The sequence below is a fragment of the Danio rerio genome, chromosome 1 (assembly GCF_049306965.1).
Source record: "Danio rerio strain Tuebingen ecotype United States chromosome 1, GRCz12tu, whole genome shotgun sequence".
Taxonomy (NCBI): Eukaryota; Metazoa; Chordata; class Actinopteri; order Cypriniformes; family Danionidae; genus Danio; species Danio rerio.
The window spans coordinates 6,794,601-6,821,315 of NC_133176.1; the positions used below are offsets into that span (position 1 = coordinate 6,794,601).

The 26,715-nt window shown below is 37.3% G+C and overlaps 2 protein-coding genes and 1 long non-coding RNA gene across 3 annotated transcripts in view; 1 reads left to right on the forward strand and 2 right to left on the reverse strand.

Moving 5' to 3' along the window:
* ndfip2 (Nedd4 family interacting protein 2) overlaps nt 1–3,578 on the reverse strand; it is a 40,482-nt gene extending 36,904 nt beyond the window's left edge. The window contains 1 exon segment of the mRNA NM_213347.2: nt 3,339–3,578. Within this exon segment, the coding sequence (NP_998512.2) occupies nt 3,339–3,374 (36 nt within the window). The 5' untranslated portion in view covers nt 3,375–3,578.
* A 6,225-nt stretch (nt 3,579–9,803) lies between these two features.
* Nucleotides 9,804–25,635, forward strand: tuba8l2 (tubulin, alpha 8 like 2). The gene is given in 4 exon segments (NM_200691.1): nt 9,804–10,003; nt 20,766–20,988; nt 22,370–22,518; nt 24,600–25,635. Coding segments are annotated over 4 exon segments (1,350 nt in total). The 5' UTR covers nt 9,804–10,000; the 3' UTR covers nt 25,575–25,635.
* Nucleotides 25,076–26,530, reverse strand: LOC141384402 (uncharacterized). Its single transcript, XR_012405399.1, has 2 exons — nt 26,249–26,530; nt 25,076–26,150 (listed from the first exon to the last, which is right to left on the reverse strand). It is a non-coding gene; the product is annotated as an uncharacterized lncRNA (long non-coding RNA).
* Nucleotides 26,531–26,715: the final 185 nt, after the last annotated feature.

The following is a 26,715-nucleotide window of genomic DNA, read 5'->3' on the forward strand; positions in this document are numbered from 1 at the left end:
ATAATATTCATATGTTTATACGATTTAAGTCCAATACAGTTTGTGAAGTAATACTTTCTACCTTTTAGTAAATACATTAAATGTGAGATATACTTTAACAATCAAGCAATTCTAATTGTAAACCAACAAATAAAGGTTAAAAAAATTGTTTATTTTTTATTTCAGGAGTCTTTAGTTGAAATCCTCTCAAAATCATTCGGCATACTCCACATATTTTGGTTGCAAAATTCAGAGGAGAAAAAGCTACATTTCTGTCTGACCCTGTGAATGCTACTTAAAATAATTTCAAATCTTTACAAAATCCTTTCACACCATGTTCTTTATGCCTACATATATTAAAACATTGTGTTTACTATAGTAAAACTGTTGTCCAGCTCGTTTTTTTATATTTCCATTGCTTTATTACTAATTCACTGCTTAAAAGTGATGATTTAATTGTAGATGTGTGGCTTTACTACAAAAAAAACTGGACTATGACCTACTGTATCATATCTCAGACGGTATAAAGTTATTACTACTTATCAAACACGTTAATCATCACTTACTGAGGTAAAGTTGGTTTTATGTTTGCACATTTGTTCGTTTTTATGAATAGTGTTGTGACACGATTCCTATACATCGTACTGTAACAAATTACAAATACTAAAACTACTATAATGGAGTAGTTTTTCCTCAGGAATTGTAATTTACTAAGTAGTTTTAAAAAATTTACTTTTACTTTCTCTTGAGAACATTTTCAGTGCTGCATTGGTACTTTTACTCCTCTACTTTCCTTTAACCTGCAGTCACTACTTTATTTTTTTCTTGTCTATGGGGATTAGAAAATCCAGTCCTGTGATTCCTGTCCAATCAAATCGCACATAGAAGGTAAATCACATCATAATGAACAACCTCAAGAGATGGACGATTATATTTGCAGCAAACTGTTCGGAAGCAATAAAAGTGTACAAGATGTCCAAAATCTTTACACGCATTCACCCAGAGACTGTTTAGATGCATGTCACTGATAAGAAGATTGTGGATGTTTACTGTATAATGACCTAACGGGCCTTAAACAGCCAGCAGGCACCAGATGTCAACATGACGTCAGATTGACGTTGTACACCAACCTTGTTGGGACATTGCATTTTGTTTGGAAATGAAAATTTGGCATCAGAACCCAACATCAACGTCCAACCTAAAAATCAACCAAATATCAATGTCTAATGATGTTACAGCTTGACGTTGTGTGGACGTTACCACTTTGACGTTTATCAGATGTTGGATTTTGGTTGCCATCCTTAACGAATAAATGTCAGTATTCGACATCAATGGGACGTTGGTTAAAGATGTTGGCTCAACGTTGGATTTTGGTTACTTTTAAACACAATCTAAAATCAACAAAATATCAACGTCATTTGACGTCGTTATAGGACATCAAAATAATCTTGTCCTTAGACGTTGGCTATACATCAAATTTTGGTGACATCACAACCTAAAATGAATGGCTTATGACATTGTGAGCTTGCTGCCAATAACTAAATGCACTACAGAATGTCACGTTTACACACATCCACAAATTACATGTAAAAGCATCAGCTTTTTACAGCGTTATACTCACTACACTCTCAGAAAAAAAAGGTACACAATGGTACAAATAATGTTCCTTGAGAAACAGTTTTGTACCTTTGTAAAAAATTTTATCTTGTATGGTACAGAGAAGACCTCTTATGATACTGTTCTGTACCTTTTATGGTACAACTGAAATGAAGTCACACAATTGTTCTCATATAAAATGTACAAAAGTGTTAAATAAATCCTTCTTTATTACAATATCTATAATATTAAATATTACTGGAAAGGCATAGTGATTTCATAAATAATTCCCATATTAAAACAAGAATCATCATTTAAAAGCATATCTTTAAAAAAACGTATAAACATTAATTATTAGGTTCTATAATACAAAACAACCGGTAAAACATTAAACTATAGGTATTGCTCCAGAACGCAGCAGCACAAGGGGTCTTTAACAAACCTAAAAGAGCACATGTCACTCCGCTGCTCATCCGTTTGCACTGGCTGCCATTTGCTGCTCACATCAAATTCAAAGCTCTGATGTTTGCCTACAAAGCGATTTCTGGCTTTGCTCCTTCTTATCTGCTCTCACTTCTGCAGATTTATGTGCCCTCCAGAAACCTGCCTTCAGTTAATGAACGTCGCCATGTGGTTCCATCCCAAAGAGGGAAGAATTCACTTTCCCAAACTCTCGCATTCAATCAACCCAGTTGGTGGAATGAACTCCCTAACTGCATCAGAACGGCAGTCACTTGCATTACTAATGCTTTCCTTCTTAGACTTTACACACCTGAAACTTGCCTACAGCACTTATTCATTGTTGCTTTTATAGTTGTGTAAATTGCTTCCTTGTCCTCATTTGTTGTAAGTCGCTTTGGATAAAAGCGTCTGCTAAATGACTAAATGTAAATGTATTGTCAACTAAACATTTAAGGCATTTTACATACAAGTTTGGTGAGCATTTTTGACACTGTTAAGGTACAAAGTGTCTTGTCACTGTGGTGGTAACTTCTTGGATCAGATTTGTACCTTTGATGAAGGTACAATATTGTATCTTAATATTTAAAAGGTAGAATTTGGTTTACCACGGTACAAATCATGTCCTTTAAGGTACAAACTGCTATGGTACAAATTTGTTTCTTTGACTTAAGGTACAATCCTGTCCCACAAATAGTATTACCCCAGTGACAAGGGTTTGTACCGTCTTTGGTACAACATTGTACTATTTTTTTTTTTCTGAGAGTGTACTCACTACTCTTGAGTACTTTTAAAGGGGCTACTTTTTACTCATACTTTGAGTAATATTTACAACAGACACTTTTAATCTGCTTGCATTACATTTTTAGGCAGGTAATGGTACTTTTACTTGAGTATGCTTGTTCAGTACTCTCCCCCATGAGAAAATTCGGTCTGAAATCGCATGTATGACTTCAAAACAACCTCAGCACCATTTAATTGACTGTGAACAGTGTTGTACTTTGACAGTCATTGGCTGCTATTGATTTCCCCATATAGAATTTGCAAGAATACTTTTCAGGAATGATATTAAGGAGAAAGTCTAAATGTGCGGTTAAAAAACCAACTTTACTTCAATACATCAGCTAGCGGATCTCTGAACAGCAGCGCGCACTTTGTAACGGTAATGATGCGGAAGTCGTGAACGTTCAAAGACAGTCGGAAAAAATGCCACCAACCAAACATAACAAACATGAGATGTCAGTATATTGTATAACATGGCATGTTAGATCGTCTTATATAACGTTGCGTGGATTCAGACTTACCACTTGGTAGCGGCTCGCCGCCTGGTCCATTTTCATACACGGCCAGCCCAGCAAGCGGTGAACAAAACCAGAAAATCCTTGATCTAATCAAATTAAAGTCGGGTCTCGATCTTACTTGAGATCATACGGCTCGGATTCTTTATATACAGAAAAAGGCAGCTCTTTCCATTCACAGAACAGCCATGATTTACCGCAAACGCTCATGCAGATGCTGTCGCGTCCTGCCCCAAGAAACAAAGCGAGTGGGAGGAGTAGTCCGTGACGCAGGCATGACGTTGCACTGTGCACGTCAAACATTTTTTTTTAGTAATTTATATCCCCCAAAATTGTATTCTTCGGTTACTCTCTGAACCTAGACCCCTCTCGTTGTAAATTTATAATTAATTCATTCCGTTTTCTTGCAAAATTGTACATCCATGAATGTAAATTTTCAAAGAAACACCTTTACTTTTCATTTTCAGAAAGGATTTTGATTCATATGTGATCTCCTTAAAAACTCTAATAATAATATTGCATGTAAAACTCGGTATAAAGCTTCTAAACTTGTATAATTTGCTGGGATTTATTTAAATAACACTTTTTATCTCTTAGTTCATGTTGTGTTGTTGTACTTGCATTTTTAGTCCTGCATTATACAATATAATATTCATTCAGTATATGCATTAATATTCATTCATTCTTTTTTTCTTCGGCTTAGTACCTTTATTAATCTGGTGTCACAACAGCCGAATGAACCGCCAACTTATCCAGCACAGAAATGCCAACTGATCCAGCTGAGGCTCGAACCAGCGACCTTCTTGCTGTGAGGTGTCAGCACTACCAACTGCACCACTGTGCATATATATATATATATGTGTGTGTGTGTGTGTGTGTGTGTGTGTGTGTGTGTGTGTGTGTGTGTGTGTGTGTGTGTGTGTGTGTGTGTGTGTGTGTGTGTGTGTGTGTGTGTGTGTGTGTGTGTGTGTGTGTTTGTGTGTGTGTCTGTGTGTGTGTGTGTGCGTGTGTGTATGTGTATTTGGTCATTTACAAAGATATAGTGACTTTTAAATGTATTTGCAAAATGTGCAAATAGGACTATAAAAACAGACTTTATGTTCTCATTCATTCATTTTTATTTAGCTTAGTCTCTTTATTCATCAGGGGTCGCCACAGCAGATGCCCCTCCAGCTGCAACCCAGTTCTGGGAAACATCCATACACACTCATTCATGCATTTGGACACAGGGAGAACATGCAAACTCCACACAGAAATGCCAACTGACCCAGCTGGTGCTCAAACCAATGACCTTCTTGATGTGAGGTGACAGAGCTAACCACTGAGCCACCGTGCTGCCCTTTCTTAAATTTGTTTATGTAATTTCTTATTAATAAAGGGGAGGAAAAGTTTTTGCTCAGTGTAAGCTGTTGTTTATGTCATTTGTAGCTAATAAGCTTTGTATGATTTTGGAAAAACTGACTACAGCTTACACCCCTTTTTCCTTCAGTTTTAGTTTTTGTCATTTACATGTCATTCAATGTGACCTGCCAAGAAGCGTTATGTAAACATTGTTCATTCATTCATACATTCATTCATTTTCTTTTTGGCTTGGTCCCTTTTTTATTCTGGGGTCGCCACAGCGGAATGAACCGCCAACTCATCCAGCACATGTTTTACGCAAAGGAGGGAACCTGTCACTGGGAAACATCCATACACATTCACTACGGACTATTTAGCTTATCCAATTCACCTGTACCGCATGTCTTTGGACTTGGGGGAACCAGAGCACCCAGAAGAAACCCACGCCAACATGGGGAGAACATGCAAACTCCACACAGAAACGCCAACTGACCCAGCCGAGGCTTGAACCAGCGACCTTCTTGCTGTAAGGCGATTGTGCCACCCACTGCGCCACCGTGCTGCTTCATGTAAACATTGTCCTATTTATTAATTTGTAAAAATAAACATATAAAATATTAATTTGTCCATGCATCTGTATCTCATCACTAGAATCATAAATGAAGGTCAAAGAGCCTCAGCAGGGATTCTTCAGTGTCAACAACTACAGGCTGTGAGTTGTGAAATCAAGCATGCATAACTCCATCTACTGGAAGAATAATGCAAAGACATAAGACATTTAAAAATGGAAATATGTAGGAATAATAGTATTTATTTATTTGTTTGTTTGTTTATTATGTAGCTCACATTCTAAAGTCAGGGGATGTATCTATATCTATCTATCTATCTATCTATCTATCTATCTATCTATCTATCTATCTATCTATCTATCTATCTATCTATCTATCTATCTATCTATCTATATATATATATATATATATATATATATATATATATATATATATATATATATATATATATATATATATATAGTTGAAATCAGAATTATTAAACTCCCTGAATTATTAGCCCCCTGTTAATTTTTCCCCCAATTTCTGTTTAACGGAGAGCAGATTTTTTCAACACATTTCTAAACATAATAGTTTAAATAACTTATCTTTAATAACTAATTTATTTTATCTTTGCGATGATGACAGTAAATAATATTTGACTAGATATTTTTCAAGACACTTCTATACAGCTCAAAGTGACATTTAAATGCTTAAGGTTAGGTTAACTAGGCAGGTAAGGGTAATTAGGCACGTTATTGTATTAAAAACGGTTTGTTCTGTAGACAAAAAAATTGCTTAAAGGGGCTAATAATATTGACCTTAAAAAGTTTTTTTTTTAGCACAGAGTACATAAACTGTAAAGTTTCATGCATATAAACAAACACATACTATAAGCAAAAGGAAAAAATAACAAGAAAAAAATATATATGCTATATATGGTATGTACATAAACATAGACAAAACAATGTTATTTTTTCATTAATTTTCCTTTGGCTTAGTCCCTTTATTCAACAGGGGTCGCAAGAGAGGAATGAACCGCCAAAATATCAAGCAATTGTTTTACACAGCTGATGCCCTTCCAGCTGAAACCCAGTAGTGGGAAACACCCATATAGCGCATGTGTTCGGACTAGAGAGCGGACTGGAGCACCTGGAAGAAACTCATGCCAACACGGGGAGAACATGGCAACTCCACACAGAAATGCCAACTGACCCATCTTGGACTCAAACCAGCGACCTTCTTGCTGACAGTGCAAACCACTGAGTTACTGTATAACAATATGTTATGTACATTAAAATATAGATAGAATATTTTTTATTTATCTTAATGTTTTTCAAAGCAGCCAAACACTGTACAATTTAATGTAAGCTTCATTTGTTTGTTCATTTGTCAATTGTCAAGATTTAAAAGCAGTTCAGTTCATGAGATTTAACAGGCTGTTTCTGATATGATTTCTAGTTCAGCCACTAGAGGGCCTCCTCACACAGAGCCATAAGCATGACTGTTTGTTGTCATGCGATGAAGCAGCGCCTGATCCAAACAATACCTCCATTCACCACTTTTTAAACTAAACTCACCCCATTCAACATTCAACGGAAAAAGTGCTAAGAAATGCATTTTTACACATAATACATCCACATGTATAACGCAGTGCAGTTTTAAGAAAGAAAGAAATGCTTTATAAAGTGTATACATCACAGATGAGCTCTTTAGCTTATATACATACATACATATATATATATATATATATATATATATATATATATATATATATATATATATATATATATATATATATATATATATAAATATGTGTGTGTGTGTGTGTGTGTGTGTGTGTGTGTGTGTGTGTGTGTGTGTGTGTGTGTGTGTGTGTGTGTGTGTGTGTGCGTATGGCAGTGGTTAGCACTGTTGCTTCACAGCAAGAAGGTTCTAGTCCCGGCTGGGCCAGTTGGCATTTCTGAGTTTGCATGTTCTCTCCATAGGTTTCCTCCGGGTTTCCTGTTTCCTCCACAGTCCAAATACATGCACTTTAGGTGAGTTGAATAAACTAAATTGGCTGTAGTGTATGGATTCTATTCTAACGATCTTGGCGCAAAGTCTAAAGGGCATAGTGCAAAAGCATTAGGGACATTTCCGAATCCACTTTTGCTGCTTTAAGAATGAAAAAAATACAGTTTGCGCACCAGCGCATGGTCTATCAGGGTTGTGCTTATTCTCCTAATGAGTTATGGGCAGGGGCGGACTAGGACAGCTTTTTTAACCAGGGGGGGGGGGGGGKKGGGGGGGGGGGGGGTAGGGAAGAGTGATGTATATGGAAAGTTGGGGAGAGGGGGGCGATGTGTGTGTGGGGGGGTTGACGGCAGGCCAGAATCACGGTGGCAGGCCAGACCGTTGGGCCACCAAATGTCCTGGTGCTCCCTATGGCCAGTCCGCCCCTACAATATACTTTTCACGTTCTTACAATATAATATCACGTTTGTACAATATAATATCACGTTTGTACAATATAATATCACGTTTGTACAATATAATATCACGTTTGTACAATATACTTTTCACGTTCTTACAATATAATATCACGTTTGTACAATATACTTTTCACGTTTGTACAATATAATATCACGTTTGTACAATATACTTTTCACGTTCTTACAATATAATATCACGTTTGTACAATATACTTTTCACGTTCTTACAATATAATATCATGTTTGTACAATATAATTATCACGTTATTTGCCGCCATACGTGCGCACAGATGATGATGTGCGCGCGCGGGACTTTTTTTCTCGCGCTGGATCAGTTGAGCGCGCGCGTGAAGATCCCCTGTGCGCTCGCGTATGTAATCTGCTCACGGTTCACTTCTAAACGCGCGTAAACATCACTGCTGCGCTCGATTAATACTGGCATTGATTTGCCGACATACCACGTCGACTCCTACGACAAACTGAAGCCCTTTGGAATCTGTATAAATGGAGCCATTGATGGGTTTTCGAGAGTTATGATTTGGCTTCATGCCTTTTTAACAAACAGTGATCCCAAAATCATTGCTGGTTATTTCATTTCAAGTTGAAAAGAGACTTGGGACACCTTCCCGGATTCGCTCCGATCTGGGAACAGAAAATGTCACAATGGCAGACATGCAAAGATTCTTGCGATGGAGTATGGATCATAACGTCAATAACTGTTTTATTACTGGGTCTAGTAATCACAATCAGTAGCTGCAGTGGCGCAAAAAGGTGGTATGCAGTATATGCGGCGCATAAGGGCGCCACACATGGGGGGCGCCATTGTGCCAAAACTATTTTTGAAATTATCCATATTAAAAGCTTCAAATAATATATATATATATTGATTATATATATACAATATTATACGCGTATAAAATGCTAAATAAACATTTTTAACATATATATATATATATATATATATATATATATATATATATATATATATATATATATATATATATATATATGTTAAAAATGTTTATTTAGCATTTTATACGCGTATAATATTGTATTTTATTAAATTAAAAAATCATTTAACCTCCCACCCCCATTTTTCATTCCATATACATGTTTTTATGAATTTATTATGTGTCATATTGATTCATCAGGCCTTTTGGTAACTTCTTAGCTCAAAACTTTTTTAATTTTAGCTACAAAGTTATAACATTTCAATTAAAAAGAACTTTTGTTTGTTTTTTTTTGTTGTTGTTTTTTTTACACTAAACATTTGACAGTATTTTTTATTTAACTTTTAGCAGTTTCAGTCAATTGTTCTTGCAAAGACAGACCTTACACTTCTCACAGTATGCATGTGAGAAATAATTGCAATGTTTTTTTGCCCTTTAGGACTCCCATGTCTATCATTTTGTTTTGACAAATGTAGTACAAAAAGTCCAAAAGCAAGGCTAGTCAAGGTGCTATAATCATTTAGTGAGGGGAAATTCAATTGAGAAGAAATTTGGGGTGATATGAGATGCATTTCTTTGCGACTTAACATGCTTAATGTAATTATACCTTTTACTACTTCATACTATTTCAGTTGTGTTCAGAACTGTGAAACTGTATTTTTTTGAAGCATATTGATATCTTTATGAAAAAATATCTTTAATTTATTGATGGAAACTTTTTCCACATTTTATCACTTGCCTGTTAAAAATATAGTTGGATTGAAGGGGGCGCGCAAAAGTTGAAGCCGCATACCCATCAGTAAATGTGCAGTTGCGCCCCTGAGTAGCTGCAAAATTTCCCCATGTCTCAATCCAAGCATAAAATAGAACTTAATTAATTCTGTAAAACGAGACATTTTCTCACGCTCTGATCGCACCAGTAGCCTAAGCAATAAAGTTTTCACGTAATAACGTGATAATTATATTGTACAAACATGATATTATATTGTAAGAACGTGATAATTATATTGTACAAACGTGATATTATATTGTACAAACGTGAAAAGTATATTGTACAAACGTGATAAAGCTCAGATTTTTTTTTTTACCTAGGTGGCAGCTCTACGCTTCCGTAGTTTTGCGTGGTCATTATTCATCACGTGTCTAAATATACTGTCCTCCATAAGCGTGGGCTGTGAGTGCTGCAGTGAGTGTGTTGCTCCTCCTCTGAGCTGCTGCTGTAGGTATAAAGTCAAGCTGCTGTCAGCGAGTCTGTCAGACTGTCTCACTCATACCACATAACAGGTACGCAGTGAGAGGGCACGAACTCTTCTTAATACCTTCCCGGCAAAAAACAAATCCAACTCCAAAGCAAAATGGTAAGTAGAGCATTACTTTAATATTTAAACACACATTGAACAGTTTTTTTGCATGCAAGTCAACATATTGAGCAATCATGCGGGTATTACGTCACACTACGCACTTTTGTCAATTGAGTATTTACAAAATACTATGTTTAAAGATTTAAACAACTGCTTGACTGAAGTTATCATACATGCATTTGGAATTTTATTAAGCATGTTATTTAAAAATATATGTTTATATATAGCTAAATTCAGTCTGTGTCTCTTTAAATGCTGACTGTTTTATATGCCATAATATTTTTATAGCTAGTTCTGAGCACACTTCACCACCGTATTTCCACTAGTATGGAAACTGCTGAAAGGTTTATGCCTCAAGCAGTGTGGTTATGGGTGTGTTAGGGATTTTACTGAGCGCTGATGTGGCTTTTGGCCTCTTTTTTAGTGAGTGTGTGTCCTGATGAGCTTGTGCTGATGAGCTTGAATGTAAAAATAATTGTTTTTCTGCTGTAACTGCACATCATCTAAAGGGCCTGGACGTGTGTGGATAGCTCAAGCTTTGGTTAAATAAGTGGAACATTGTGTGGGTTTGAGAATACACCTACATTGTAAAACTAATTTCATAGCCAACAAGTCACCCAAAGGATGTATTGTGGGTCTGTTTTTTGAATGGAATATATATTAGAACCACATGTTTAGGAGTTTGTTTGTGCATTTCTCAAGGGACAAATGGATTTCACATACTTAAAAGTCCCAAATCACCCTCTTGAGGCCATTGTGTTTGTCTTTTGGGGGCTTTGGATGCCGCCAAAACCTTGAGAAATATTCTTTAAGATTTCTTAAATTATATTAGTGACTTTTTCAACTAAAACTTTAATACTTTTGCCTAATATCCCATCAAAAATATGTATATATTATTTCCTTTACAAATGCATGTGGCCAGGTCAGTTGCCACGAGTTAACGATTAACAGACTGTCATATCACCTTGGTTTCCTTGTCAATTATTTGCTTATTTTGCAATCATTAGACAGAATAAAGTTCAATCTATTATATTTCTATGGTTCTTTTATATTTTTATGGTCCGAATATATTTTCCATAAAAAAACAGACCCATGTGAATGAATTAGTGACCTTGTGCACTTTAAAAATAATTTAATAAATACTCTCTTTAAGTCAATTTTATAACAAAAGTAAATACCACAACTAACTTCAGTTTTAATGATCTATCCAAGAACTTTATTCTTAAGTTAGTTTTTTTTTCCTGCATAATCATTCATGAACTGAAATAAGTTCACACATGATTTTCCTTTTCCAATGACAACGCCTTTGCAAAGAAAGCTGTTATGTTAAGAAAGGCAAGCAGTTACTTGGGCGTTGTTTCATTTCATTCAAATCTGACTGATCTACTCAATCAAGTCCTGTTTTTAGTACTTTCTGTTTCAGATATAGTAAAGAGTAAAGGTTGCAAATGCTGTCTCATGTGTGATTCTGTCACTGGCGGCACCTAATGAGATGGCAAAAAAATTATGATTGTCTCCAAACAGGTTTCCCCTAACACATTTCTGTATAGAAACTACTTTGAACATTACATAAAAAGGCACAGTATGGAATTTTCTGCCACTAAAAGCAGCATGTTTGTAAATAACATTGGCGTAGTCAAAGTTCCTTTAACGCCCCATTCACACGAGGCTTGGCGTCAGCGCTTGATAGAGGGCATGTCTGAAGTTGGGGCTGACGCGATCGTCATAGCAGTGTCAGCCAATAAAATTAATCAGTAATAGGCCACTGTCTATAAGCTGGTGAATTTGCAGACAGCGATCTGAATGGCTGACGTTTTCATCGGTGCTTGAAAAGTTGAGCAAGTCCCAACTTCTGCTGCGAGCACAATGCTCTTCGGCAACGCCTGACGTCACCCATTCAAAGTGAATGGGAAGCGTTGAAGCTGATGCCCCGTGTGAATGGGGCGTTAGGCAAGTAATATCACTCAGCGGCATATTTGAAACGCCTCTCGGTCAGTGTGCTCAGGCATTCTGTCTGAAAGGAGAAACATCGAATTTTCCAAAACTGCTTTGTCAAGCTTATAAATGAATTAAATATTAGGAATCACCAATAAAATTAAACAACTGTGTCCTTAGATTCATTTCTAAAAATCCAAATCACACAAAATCTGCAGAAACTCAAGTCTGGTCTGAGCCCCTCCCCCAAATTATCATCAGTCCATAGCAATCAATGATTGGCTCCTGTACTAGTAGGCAGGGCCTTACCATATTGACAATTACACTTTTCCCTATTCAAAAAAGTGACATGTCTTTTGTATTCTAGAGTCTTTGGTGTAGTTTGATGATGATGGTGTGGAATCATGGGAGTTTTGGTCTTGATTTCATCCTACATGACTCCACTAGAATCATATTGAGGGATGAGCTAAAGTATTTTAGAATTATCAAGTTGAAGCATAAGGGGCCGTTCACACCAAACACGCTTTTCTGTTCTGAAAACTCGAGGCACAGCACACTGCCTTTTTTGTTGACGAGAAAAAGAAGCGCAGTGCAATTTTTTATGTCACTAGGCAATGACTGAATCAGCTGCGTATTGTGCGCAAGTGTTGTTGTTGATGTTGTTATAATTGTAATATTTAATAATATTGTGATATTTAGGATTTGTAAAGTAATACAGATTTTGATAACTTGAAACAGCAACCACTAATCTCTCTGTTGTCATCTTGACAACACAAACACTGCTGTCACCTCAACAAAAACCCCATCTCTGCTTTTATTTGATTGGAGAATGAAAAAGACGCGACTGACGTAACACGCCTTTTCCGATCAGAGTTGACTTTTTTTCAACTGCAAGCACACAGCATGCAATGGCAAAAACGTGAGGCTGTTAACAAACCATTAGAAAGATGTGCCTCTCACTGCAATAAGTGCCTTCGATGTGTACAGCCCCTAAAAAGTGAAATGAAAGTGCTGAATCAACTTTTAATGAGAGGATGTGGTACAAGCAGCAAAGCTTTTATTATGCTATAGTCCAATGCTTCCAGTTTTTTGGCTCGTGATTATGTGGGAAGAAGCAGAGCTGTTTTATAATACAAAATACAATGTAGACTTCTGTTATAATGCTGCATTGTGCAGTCTAATAAAATACACAAGATATTAAAGTAAGTGTGAAAATGAAATTGACAATGTTTATTTTGCTAGCTCATGTTGTTATTTTTAAGGTGAAAATATATATTTGTGCAAGTTAATCCATTGAAAAAAAGTTTGTTTTGGTAATCTACAGTAAATGACTGACCATTTGCTTCTCTGAGTGGCGGTCCTTCTGTTGACGTTATATATTTTTTTAAACAAGAGCCTCTAACTGTTAAGGCTGGTTTATACTTCTGCATCGAGTAATCGGTGTAACCCATGGTGCCTGCCTTGTGCGTAGCTGTGCATTTATACTTCTGCACGCTGTATGTGTTGCTCTGCAATAACACTTCCGAAAGGCTAGCCGGCCGTAAGTTTTATGTTCCTCTACGTCGAGTTTCCTCACAGGTTTTTTAACGCTACCTAAATGTACAAGTAAATAAAACTCACTCATTCTGAGGCGGAAACACAAATTAAAACTTTCCATCTGGAGCTCCTTCACTGGACTTGACACTAACACACTCACTCCATCAGGCTCGCGGCTCTCAACACTTCACACACTCACGTCACAGCTAAAAAGTTGAACAATCACAGACTTTGCTCTATGCATCGTTGTATAGTTAAATTTTTTGAGAGTTGTGCATCAGCCACAGCGAAGGCTATGCGACTCAGCGAAGACTGCGCCGGAGTATAAGCATGCACTTGACACTGAAGTATAAATCAGCCTTTAATTTGTTATGAGGGAATGATGCGCAAAAGAAAGCCCCGCCCCCTACTCAATATTCAGTTTCTATTGGAAGTACATCAACATACTGAAATAAGAGTCTCAGCAACTTATTTGAAGGTCACATTAATAATATTACACGTACTGCATATTTCCACCTGCGTAATATCACTCGTCTCCGCCCTTCTCTCACAACTAATAACACAGCCATTCTCATCCACGCATTAGTTACTTCACGTCTTGACTACTGTAATGCACTTCTTTCTGGACTTACTTCCAAACTTCTCCATAAACTCCAACTGGTTCAGAACCATGCAGCTCGTGTCATATCTAGGACCCCATCTCACGAGCACGTCAAACCACTCCTCTATCAGCTTCATTGGCTTCCAGTAAAATATCGAATTGATTTTAAAATATTACTTCTAACTTTCAAGGCACTTCATAATCTCGCTCCTCAATATCTCACTGACCTTCTCCATATCTACACCCCTTCTCGTACCCTTAGGTCAGCTAACAACTTCACTCTGGCACCACCTCGCACTCGACTGAGCAAAATGGGAGACAGATCTTTTAGCTCTATGGCTCCTAGGCTATGGAACTCACTTCCAGTAGATCTTAGGAGCAGTGATAGTCTTCACAATTTTAAATCACGTCTAAAGACCCATCTTTTTAAGCAGGCTTTTACTTAACAATTTTTTTATCATGTTTTTATTATGTTCTTTTATATTCGCTATTGCGTTTTAACTTGTTTGGTCATTGATTGTTTTTAGTAATGTTTAAGTTGTTTAGCATGTCTGATGATGCTTACTGTAAGGCGAACTTGGGTGTTCAGAAAGGCGCCATTTATAAATAAAATGAATTATTATTATTATTATTATTATAACTTCAGGTTCAAGCCGAATTTAAATCATCTTTATCCTTTTCTACAAAACCAAACATCGAGATGACTACATAGGACAGCACATAACGATTTTTCCAAGAATGATGTGATCCTGGATTAACATCTCTCCACACCTATTCCCTACCCCTAAACCCAACCATAACTGTAAACTCTTCCCAAAAAGAGAGGGGAATAATAGTTGGATAACAATCCACAATGTAGAAGTGCATAAACCTAATCGTAAGCCTAAACTTAACATACAGTGTAAACATATCCCTTAATACTGATTGGCTGATTGGAATGTTGCTCCAGGATCAACATAGATGTTAATCCAGGAACAATGTCCAACTTGGTCAAATCAGGTTGGCGTGTTAGCACAGGCCCATGTCACTAGTTAAAATCGCTTATTTCTCTGGATTTGAACATTCATTGAAAGATTTCGCATAATATAAGTGCATAACTCTGCAAAATCAATAATTTAGGATATGATTTTTCATATTTTAATGAAAAAGTCTTACATATTGTGCCTTTAAAAACAGTGGAATAGCATAAACAGCAAGTGGCAAATGTGATTCATCTGTAATGTTGTGCTAATATAGTTTCACCTACTGCAACTCGTAAAAACAACACCCAAATAGCTTTTTTAATAGCGTTTTTAAGAGGATTACATACATTTTTAAGCTCTGATTTTGATTTCCTCAGGACATACTTTATAATTTGCATCTATTCTGTGAAATTTACAAGGCAGCATAATTTGTGCAAGTAAAAAAATGCAGCAGAACAAGGTATCAGCTAACCGTGAGGTCAAGAGATGAGCAGAAAGTGTTCATGGGTTGGTGGAGGAGGGTTTGAATAGCTAGTGGGGAAAGATGACTTGTAACGACCCATAAATAACTTCTAACCTGGCTGCCATGCCCAAACTAGGCAGTCCCATGTGCCTGTGTAATGTCCCGTTCCCCTCCCCACTGACACACCAATAGACAGAGAGGGACAGGGGGTAAAAATAGAGTCCCAACCCCAGGAGAACGAATCCAGAGGAAGAGTCAAGCCCACAGAGGAGAAGCAGAGTTTGGATATTTCTTCTCGGGCTGAAGTAGGCCATCTCTCTGGAGCACAGGCACAGATTTAAGGGCTGAATCATTACAGAGCACTTTTATTGCAGACCCACGTGACTTTTATTTTTGCATTGTTGTTTTGACTGCATAATGGCAACACCTACATTTAAGCATTTGGCAGATACTTTTAACCAAACAATTTGCATATTAGCAGTCCTAGCATTCCCTGGTAGTGAAACATTGGCCTCGATTTTGATTGTGCAACACACTATATGTAAAGTTAAAGTCAGAATTATTAGCCCTCCTGAATTATTAGCTCCCTTGTATATTTCCCCCCAATTTCTGCTTAAAGGAAAGAAGATTTTTTTTCAACACATTTCTAAACATAATAGTTTTAATAACTCATTTCTAATAACTGACGTTTCTGGAGACAGCGAAATATGTCCCGTATGCAGTTTTTGTTTTCGTGAATCCGCGATCCGTTGTGCGCGCTTTTTCGTATCTCGAACGCCTCCCACGAGCGCCGTTCGCACCTGCGCTGTTCTCGCGTAAAGGGCGAATTATACTCATGCCTGGCGCCGCATGGCGCACCTCCGCTGACTGTGCGCGCACCTCGCGAAACAGCTGAGGCTTTTATACTTGCCGTGTTCACCGTTGTGATATTTTTTAAAACGACAGGGCGCGGTCAAAAGAAACCCACACTAAAATCAGACGCATAAACAGAGAAAGTTTCCGGAAGTACGTCATATCATAATGTCGTTCAATATTTTTAAACTAATGTTTTTTTCATTGTTTTTATAAATTATTTTATGAAGCCGCCAGAAGCCGACTGACTGAATGATTGACTGGGCGATCGGCCAATCAGCTGACCCACCCTCCTCCTCCCTCCCTAAACCCAACCAGTTTAACCGATTGACCTGAAAAAGAAAAGCCCTTGTCTGATTTTGATCGCATTTTCGGATTGCACCACATTTTCGCGCTGTTAGAAACTCGTTCACTTTATTTTTTAGATTCTGTTTTTGTCTTACCTAAGTTCTGGAACCGCTCTTCCCTGGACTCAAACCCAGTCGTCGCCATCGGCTCCACTCTGGATCTCCACTCCACCGACGTACACAACGAGCTAACTGATTGTGGCGGAAAAGCCCTCCACACGGAGGTGAGCTGTCAGCCGGCGAAGAGGAGCGGCGTCACACCGCACCATAGCGTTCGCTTAAAAAAATAAAATGCACCCTCCGGCCACGTAAAGCACGGCCTCCAGAAACGTCCGCGGGGCTACGATTTCATAATGAGCTTTGGTTGGAATTGAACCTACATTACATATTATTTATTAACCAAATTATTATTTTACAAATTATATTATTATTAACTATTACTAACATTACTATTATAACGCACCTAAAGCGCAATGCTTCATAGGTTTATCAATTTTATTTGCAGTCATGACACACTAAATCTGGCTTCCAGACAGTGGCTAAACATGGGCCATATCTGGCCCAGTTTATGGCTGAGTTATGGGTTATTAACTTGGCTGAGACTAGGCCCAGATATGGTCCATGTTTGGCTCTTGTATGGAAGCCAGACTTGGTCCAGTCATGTACCGTAATTCGCTGCAGGATATGGTGCAAGCAAAAGTTGAGTGTCTGGTCCAGAGCTGGGCCGAAGAAATTTAGCTATGTGGGAACAAATATCAACATCTAATACTTGACGTTGTGTGGACATTACCACTATGACATCTATCAGACATTAGATTTGGTTGCCACACCTAAAGAATAAATGTCAGTTTTTGATGCCAATAGGACGTTGGTTTAAGATGTTGGCTTGACATTGGATTTTGGTCACTTTCCAATACAACCTAAAATCAACCAAATATTAACATAATTTCACGACTTTATTGGATGTAAAAATTACATTGTCCTTAGACGCTGGCAACCTAAGTCTAACCTAATATTAACGTCTTATGATATTGTCTATCTGCCAGGAAATATATTTATAGTTAGTTTTGATCAAATACGTCCATGCTAATCGCTAATTTAAACCATATAGGCCTATAGTGTATAAAGGTTACAAGTAACAGCATCTTCCATGTTAGCTCCTCATACTCATTATCAGTTTTTCCATTCATTGATCTTCAACTTTCTTTAGGACACATACTATGAATTCCTCGTTAGGGCGCAGCTCTGATATAAACCTGTCAGGGCTGTTGTCGACACCTCAAGCCTCATCTTGCTGCTTCACTCTTGTTTGTGGAAGGTTTTAGTGTGTATGTGTGAGGAGAAAATAACGGCTGTGAGGGTTAGTAGGTCTGTCTGCCATATGTTTCTAGTGTCACATCGTAAACGGCTCACAGGTCGAGTCTTTCAGGAAACTCCCTTTACAAACAAACAGAGGTGTTTAACTTTAACACGCCACAATATGCATTCAAGGACAGTTCGGACGTTGTTATCTCAGGGTTGTTATGTAGATAGGAGCAGACCCACGATGACAAACATGTTTGGTGGCTTTATGAGGGATCTGATAAGCACCTTTTTCTGTCCTGTCAGCTGCAGATGTCAGTCATCTGTGAATGGCATACACTGAGACCACCCTCACGCTAATAATAATAATAATAAAGGGACGTTTTGTGTTTTCTTCTGCCCCCTGGTGGGCGAAACTAAAATTTTATACAGATGTTATTACATATTCTATGGGGGGCAGATCATTTAGTGTTATTGCACCCAAACTCTGGAACTCTCTACCACACTCACTTCGCTCTGCTAATAATATCTCTGAATTCAAATCCTTACTTAAGACTCACTTATTTTCTGAATGCTTTGCATCTGATCTACCAAACTGACCACTTAATCTGATCCACCACTATCCTGCTCATATGTCTCTTAGGTTTTGATTGTGTTATTCATGTTTGTTATATTTGACCTCATGTATGTTTGTTTATCTTTTTGTTGCATTCCTTGTAAAGTGTCCTTGAGCTCTGGAAAGGCGCTATATAAATAAAAATTATTATTATTATTATTATTATTTAGTTGGAAAACACTCAAGAGTGTGGGCTTCTTATTGGATAGATGTGTAGCATAATATATAATTAATACCCATTGAAAAGTAAATTGACGCATGACCTGTTTTCTTTGAAAAGAAATAGAATCTTTAAATTTATCAGAAATGCAAGCATTTAATTTATTGTATTAAATAAATCAGTTTGTTTACATTTTGGGCCTTAAGAAAGTACCAATAAATTAAGAAAGTAAACAGATTGAATGTTAGCTTTGGTATTTATTTGGAACATAGTCCGTAGGAAAATGCAATACATACATACATTCATGGATACATTTTTCTTCGGCTTAGGCTAGTCTCTTTATTAATCTGGGATCGCCACAGCGGAATGAACCGCCAACTTATCTAGCATATGTTTTACACAGTGGATGCCCTTCCAGCTGCAACCAAGTATTAGGAAACCTACATACACACTCATACACTACGACCAATTTAGTTTATGACTCAAACCAGTGACCTACTTGCTGTGATACTTACATTATTATTATAATATTATTATTATCATTATTATCATTATTATTATTATTATTTTTATTATTATTATTATTATTATTATTATTATTATGTTCACCTTTTAATAATTTTGTTGCATACCTATTGTTTTTGTCTATTATATATATATATATATATATATATATATATATATATATATATATATATATATATATATATATATATATATATATATATATATATATATAATGATTATAGCATAATGATTTTAATATAATAAAAATCACTTTTTTTCTGTGATTTTTGTTTCATTTTTTGATTTCTAAATCTGATTTCTAAGATTTCTAAATTAAACACACTCTGAGTTTGTGATATTGGTTACTGAAATAAATATATTATCATGATTATGTTGATGATGATGTTATGTTGATATTATTACTTTGTCAAACTTAATAAACAAACTGAAAAGACTAAAAATTAATGCTGGGCAAAGATTAATCTAGATTGATTAAATAAACATTTGTTTTGACAAAATTTATGTGTGTGTTTGTGTGTGTGTATATATATAACATTTATTATTTATTATGTATATGTGATACACATTTATAGAAACAAAACTAAACAAACCAATTTCGTTACATGGACTCATATATAATTTGTATTGAATATGTTTTATAACTAAATACAAATAAAAATTTTCACAAATATATGCATAAATGTGTATATTTATATATATACATAATAAACATACGTACATAAATTAAGTAAAACAAAATTTATTTTTAAAAACCATTGATCACGATTAACTTTTGCACAGGACTACTAAAAATGTGTGTGTTAAGAAAGTATATAAGCAGATATACCCACATAGCGTGTGTGGCCCAGCTCTGGCCCACACAATCAGCTTTGCTTGGCCCACATGCTGCGGTGAATGGCATGATTGGTCTGGCTTCCAGACAAGGGCCAAACATGGACCATATCTGGGTCAAGTCTCAGCGAAGCTAATAACCTATAACTGAGACTGAACTGGGCCAGATATGTTGGTGTGTCCCAACTGCAATGAAATTGATAATCCCATGAAGTATTGCGCTTTATTAGCTTTATTTTTCTCGAAGCGACCTGATTGGTAGAATTTTTTTCTTAACTCAAAAATAATTTAAATGTTTTTCAAATGTGGGTCAAAATAGGCCAAACTTAAGGCCCACATACCAATTTTTAACCTCTGGGCCAAATTCTACATTTGACATCTGGCCTAAGTCTTTTATGCCACCTGAAAGATGACGCCACCTCTGCCAAACCTGGCCCATGTTTGGCCCACAGTGCCCGATGAAGGCCTGCTGTACCAGCTTTATGCCAAATCTGGGCCAGAATTCTTTGCTTGGGTATTAATTTAGCGATTATAATTTTCACATTGACTTTAACTGCCAAATGTCCCATAAAGCAGTACTGAGCATCATCCCTCATTCACTAATGTAACCCTTCTTCTCTTTTCAGCGTGAGTGTATCTCTGTGCATGTGGGGCAGGCTGGCGTCCAGATGGGCAACACCTGCTGGGAGCTCTACTGTCTGGAGCACGGCATCCAGCCGGACGGGCAGATGCCCAGCCAAAAACCAGTGGGAGGACATGACGACTCCTTCACCACCTTCTTCAGTGAGACAGGAGCTGGCAAATATGTACCCCGGGCAATATTTGTAGACCTGGAGCCGACAGTCATTGGTAAATCAACATGGGGTTTTATTTAAGGCAACAAGAGCACATGCATTAGTCAGTTTACTATTAGACTACATGAGCAATGCAGCACAGAGTAAAATTAGTGCAGTCCCGAGTGACATATTGCATAACAGAAAGAAGCTGGCACCTGCTACAATACAGCTACCCCTGCAGGCGCAGGCCATCAACATGACTTCATATTGACGTTGTACCCCAATGTCGTGGGAATGTTGGATTTTGTTTGGAAATGTAAATCCTGTTGACATCAGAACCCAACGTCAGGCCGACATCAATGTCCAACGTCCAACGTAAAATCAACCTATAATCAACCCAATATATATATATATATATATATATATATATATATATATATATATATATATATATATACAACAGTTCTGTCTGGTTCTCAAATCTGATTGGCTTATAGCCGTGCGATATTCTCCAATATCAGAACTCCTACAGCCTCTTTACCCTTTGTGTATTACTCCGCCCACATACAGCCAGCAAAAAGCAGACACTACAGATCTAAAGATTAAATGATGCACGCTCAACTGTTTAACTGTCAGCTTATGATTTAAATCCGGAAGAAAGTAGTTCCTCATACAAAAGGGTTTTTGAGACTCTCCATGTATGATTTTGCTTTTATATACACAATTATGCCGTCAAACTGTTGTATAAACGCAATATCACATGAGTGGCAGTGCGATATGGCTGTATATCGGCACTGCTACTCGTGTGATATTGCTCATATATATAAACTACATATATATATATGTCATCGATGTCATCATTCAAACGACAACAATCCAAGGGTTTTCCGTCATTTAGCCCAAGATTAGTGCCAAGTCCTTGTTCGTATTGCTTTTAAGTTAAAATCAATCAAATATCGATGTCTATAATGTTACACCTTGATGTTGTGTGGACGTTATCACTATGACATCTATCAGACGTTGAATTTTGATCACGTTCCAACACAAAGACTGGACATGCGCTATAGGGGAATTGAATAAACTAAACTGGCCATAGTGTATGTGTGTGAATGAGCGTGTATGGATGTTTCCAAGTACTGGGTTGTAGCTGGAAGAGCATCCGCTGTGTAAAACATATGCTGGATAAGTTGGCAGTTCCTTCCACTGTGGTGCCCCTGATTAATTAAGGGACTAAGATGAAGGAAAATTAATGAATAAATGAGTCATCTATATTAAACTTATTTAAAATAGCTTGCTTAACTCATTAAATTAGGTTTGAACATGCTTAATAAGTTACAATTAACTAAAAACAAATGTTGTCATGACTAAATGATCATCTAATTTTTTTTACAGTGTAGGTTTAGTACCCAACGCTGGTCAGGATTTGGTTTAATGTGGTGCTGTTATTGTTTCAGATGAGGTCCGCACAGGCACTTACCGCCAGCTGTTTCACCCCGAGCAGCTCATCTCAGGAAAGGAGGATGCAGCAAATAACTACGCCCGCGGGCACTACACCATCGGCAAGGAGATCATTGACTCTGTGCTCGACCGCATTCGCAAACTGGTAATGCTAAACACTTACATTAGCTTACAAAAGCCCTCAAATTAAAGATATTGTTCACGTAAACATCAACACTCGCTCAATTCCTCCTCAGAGCATATACAGTTGAAGTCAGAATTATTAGCCCCCCTTTGAATTTTTTTTCTATTTTAAATATTTCACAATTTATGTTAAACAGAGCAAGAAAATTTTCACAGTATGTCTGATAATATTTTTTCTTCTGGAGAAAGTCTTATTTGTTTTATTTTGGCTTGAATAAAAGTAGTTTTAAATTTTTTAAACACCATTTTAAGGTAAAAATTATTAGCCAAATTTCTGATTTTGATTCAGTCTTCAACTGTATTGTGAATAGGGTTACCGTGACCCCTGGTTAATAGAGGGACTATAAGCCGAAAAGAAAAGAAATCAATGAAAGAATAAATGTATTTGTGAATAATTTTGTTCCTGTTTTAAAATGTGGAGGTACAGTTTTTTATGCATCAACTGTATTTTGAAGACATTGTTTTATTTAACAGCGAGGACCACAATGGAAACTAGAACCTAAAGTTTATTGATAAACTTTGATGTTGGCTTGAGAAAGCCAACGTGACTGCGCTAGGACTGGGAATGGCAGTTGGCAGGAAGCACAGCGGCTGTTGCTAAGTGGTTGCTAGGCAGTTGCTAAAACAATTATGGCATTGTTAGGTGGTTGCTAAGCAGTTGCTAAATGGCAATGCTCGTGTACATGTTTGATCAAATGCTAATACTTAGTAGGCATTTCTAGCATATGTTATTGCATTTAGATAATCATTCATAGCATGTAGCTAATCGTTTTTAGCACTTGGCTTCCATTATCATTGTTACCATGCATAGTACACAGGAAGTCCCATTTGCTAGCATAAGTCAAACAAGCCAATGCCCAGGTCCCTACGATGTTCTGATGTAGAGATATTGCTATTTTTAAATGGTTGCTAGGTTATACTGTTTTATTACTATGGGGACTACACCGTCCATACATCAAAGCTTCTTGGCAATATGAGTGATCTTAATCAACCCCGATGTTTCTATGACAGTCTTTATGACTGTCAAAAACTGTACTTGAACATTATGGATTCCTGGTGTTGGGTTGCGGCTGGAAAGGCATTCGCTGTGTAAAACAAACGCTGGATAAGTTGGCGGTTCATTCCGTTGTGGCGACCCCTGATTAATAAAGGGACTAAGGGAATGAACATTATGTAAAAATGGCTTGCCGTATTTTTTTGAAAATACAATGCTTAATAAGTGTGAAAGTGATACATGCAAAGATGGCTTGCCATATCAGTAAAAAATATGGAGTTTAAGTCAAAAATGGCTTGCCATATTTTAAGAAAACTAATGCTTAAAAATTATTTTTTGGAAAACTATAAGTCTAATAAACGTTAAAGATATAGCAACAAAACCTAACGCATCTAAATACAGCTTTTGGCCATATTTGGGGCTTGTATAATTTTTTTATATGCCCGGATTATATAAATTTAATATTTAACATTTTTTATTAAAAAAAAAATAAGTCTTATAGGCATGAGGAGATATAGCAACAATCTTGAATGTAGAAGGCACATTTTGACCACATTTGGGCCTTGTGGCATGAACGGCCTAGGAGGAGATACGTTTGTTTTCAAGGACAGAGTAGTATAGCAGTATGTTGGCTTTCTCAAGCCAACATAACAAGCCTAGGGCTTTATTGTGGTTTTATCCTGGCTTTTATTTTAAAATGTATGAGATACTTGTATTTTGTATAGCTTGTCTAAAATCTGTCAAATAAAAATTCTATTCAATTCATTAACAGCCATCCCTGCATGTACCATAATGATCTAATTTGCAGAACTTGTCAATAATATCTGGATTCAGCCTTTTTGATGCAAGCTGAGTTTGCATCACTCAGCGATGCAATGTCAGACCAACTTGTCCCTATAATAGGACTTTTATTTTAGAAAAACAAAAACAACATGTGGTAGACACACATTTATAAAACAAGTACATTAAACATGATTACGAGTTTGTTGATTTATCAATCAATATTTAGTGGCTCTTTAAAATGATTTCAAATCATTTGATCCCCACAGGCTGACCAATGCACAGGACTGCAAGGTTTCCTGGTCTTCCACAGTTTCGGTGGAGGCACGGGCTCAGGTTTCACCTCTCTTCTGATGGAGCGTCTCTCGGTCGACTTCGGGAAGAAGTCCAAGCTTGAGTTTGCCATTTACCCAGCTCCACAGGTGTCTACGGCTGTGGTGGAGCCGTACAACTCCATCCTGACCACCCACACCACCCTGGAGCACTCCGACTGCGCCTTCATGGTGGACAACGAGGCCATCTATGACATCTGCAGGAGAAACCTGGATATCGAGCGCCCGTCCTACACCAACCTCAACCGGCTCATCAGTCAGATCGTGTCCTCCATCACCGCCTCTCTGCGCTTCGATGGCGCTTTAAACGTCGACCTGACGGAGTTCCAGACCAATTTAGTGCCCTACCCTCGCATCCACTTCCCTCTGGCCACATACGCTCCAGTGATCTCTGCTGAGAAAGCCTACCACGAGCAGCTCTCAGTGGCGGAGATCACCAACTCCTGCTTCGAGCCCAGCAACCAGATGGTGAAGTGCGACCCACGGCATGGGAAATACATGGCTTGCTGTTTGCTCTACAGGGGAGACGTGGTGCCGAAAGACGTCAACGTGGCCATCGCCGCCATCAAGACCAAGAGAAGCATCCAGTTCGTGGACTGGTGTCCCACTGGATTCAAAGTGGGCATCAATTATCAGCCCCCGACTGTGGTTCCCGGTGGAGATCTGGCTAAGGTGCAAAGAGCCGTTTGCATGCTGAGCAACACCACTGCCATCGCTGAAGCTTGGGCTCGTCTGGACCACAAATTCGACCTGATGTACGCCAAGAGAGCCTTCGTGCACTGGTACGTGGGCGAGGGGATGGAGGAAGGCGAATTCTCTGAGGCTCGAGAAGATATGGCAGCTCTGGAGAAGGACTACGAAGAAGTGGGCATTGATTCGTTTGAGGAAGACGAGGAGGGGGAAGAGTTCTAAAAGAGAAAAGTGTTTGTTTGTTTTTCTACCAAAAACTAAATAAAGTAAAGCTTTAAATTGTCCCGTTGTGTTGTTTTTAATGTGGTGCTGGGATTTTGAGAATGGCAACTGCATTATTTGATTACTCTTAACATTGAGAATTAAACATTTATACTAGTTTCATGCTTTACACTATGGTATTATAAAATATTGTTTTTATAATATGTTCAATTTCTCTATACACATTGCTCAGCATATATAAGTACACCCCTCACAAATCTATATTTTAAATTCATATTTTCATAGGAAGCCATACAATATTATATTAGTGCATATACATTAGATTAGTTAGTACTGAAGCATAATCTTAGGCTTATCTAACAAAATAACTTACGAGAACGGTCCAAAAACTAGTAACTAGCCCAAATTTATATCATTCATTCATTCATTTTCTTGTCGGCTTAGTCCTTTTATTAATCTGGGGTTGCCACAGCGGAATGAACCACCAACTTATCCAGCAAGTTTTTACACAGCGGATGCCCTTCCAGCTGCAACCCATCTCTGGAAAACATCCACACACACTACGGACAATTCAGTCTACCCAATTGACCTGTACCGCATGTCTTTGGACTGTGGGGGAAACCGGAGCACCCGGAGGACAGGGCAGGGAGGCAGGGAGAACATGCAAACTCCACACAGAAACGCCAACTGAGCCGAGGTTCGAACCAGCAACCCAGCGACCTTCTTGCTGTGAGGCAACAGCACTACCTACTGCGCCACTGCCTCGCGCCCAAATTTATATTTTATAAAAAAATATTAAATGCAAATTTAAAAAGAGGAAAAATAAAGAGAAGCAAAAATTTAGTTGACATTTTGTAGGTTGTAATTTTTTTCAATATTTTGCTCAAATGTAATTGTATGACCTTTCAATTTCTGATTATTACCATCAAGCATATTAATGATTAATTAACATGATTAAAATTAAAATATAAAATAAAATGTATTAAATACATTCAGTTGTTTAATAGGAAGCTATACAATATTAAATGTGTGCATATGCTTTAGATTAGTCCGTACTAAGGCTGAATTTTAGGTCTTTCAAACAAAATAACTTGAAACAAACCAAAAACTAGTACAGTCGATTTTAAATGTTTTTTTATAT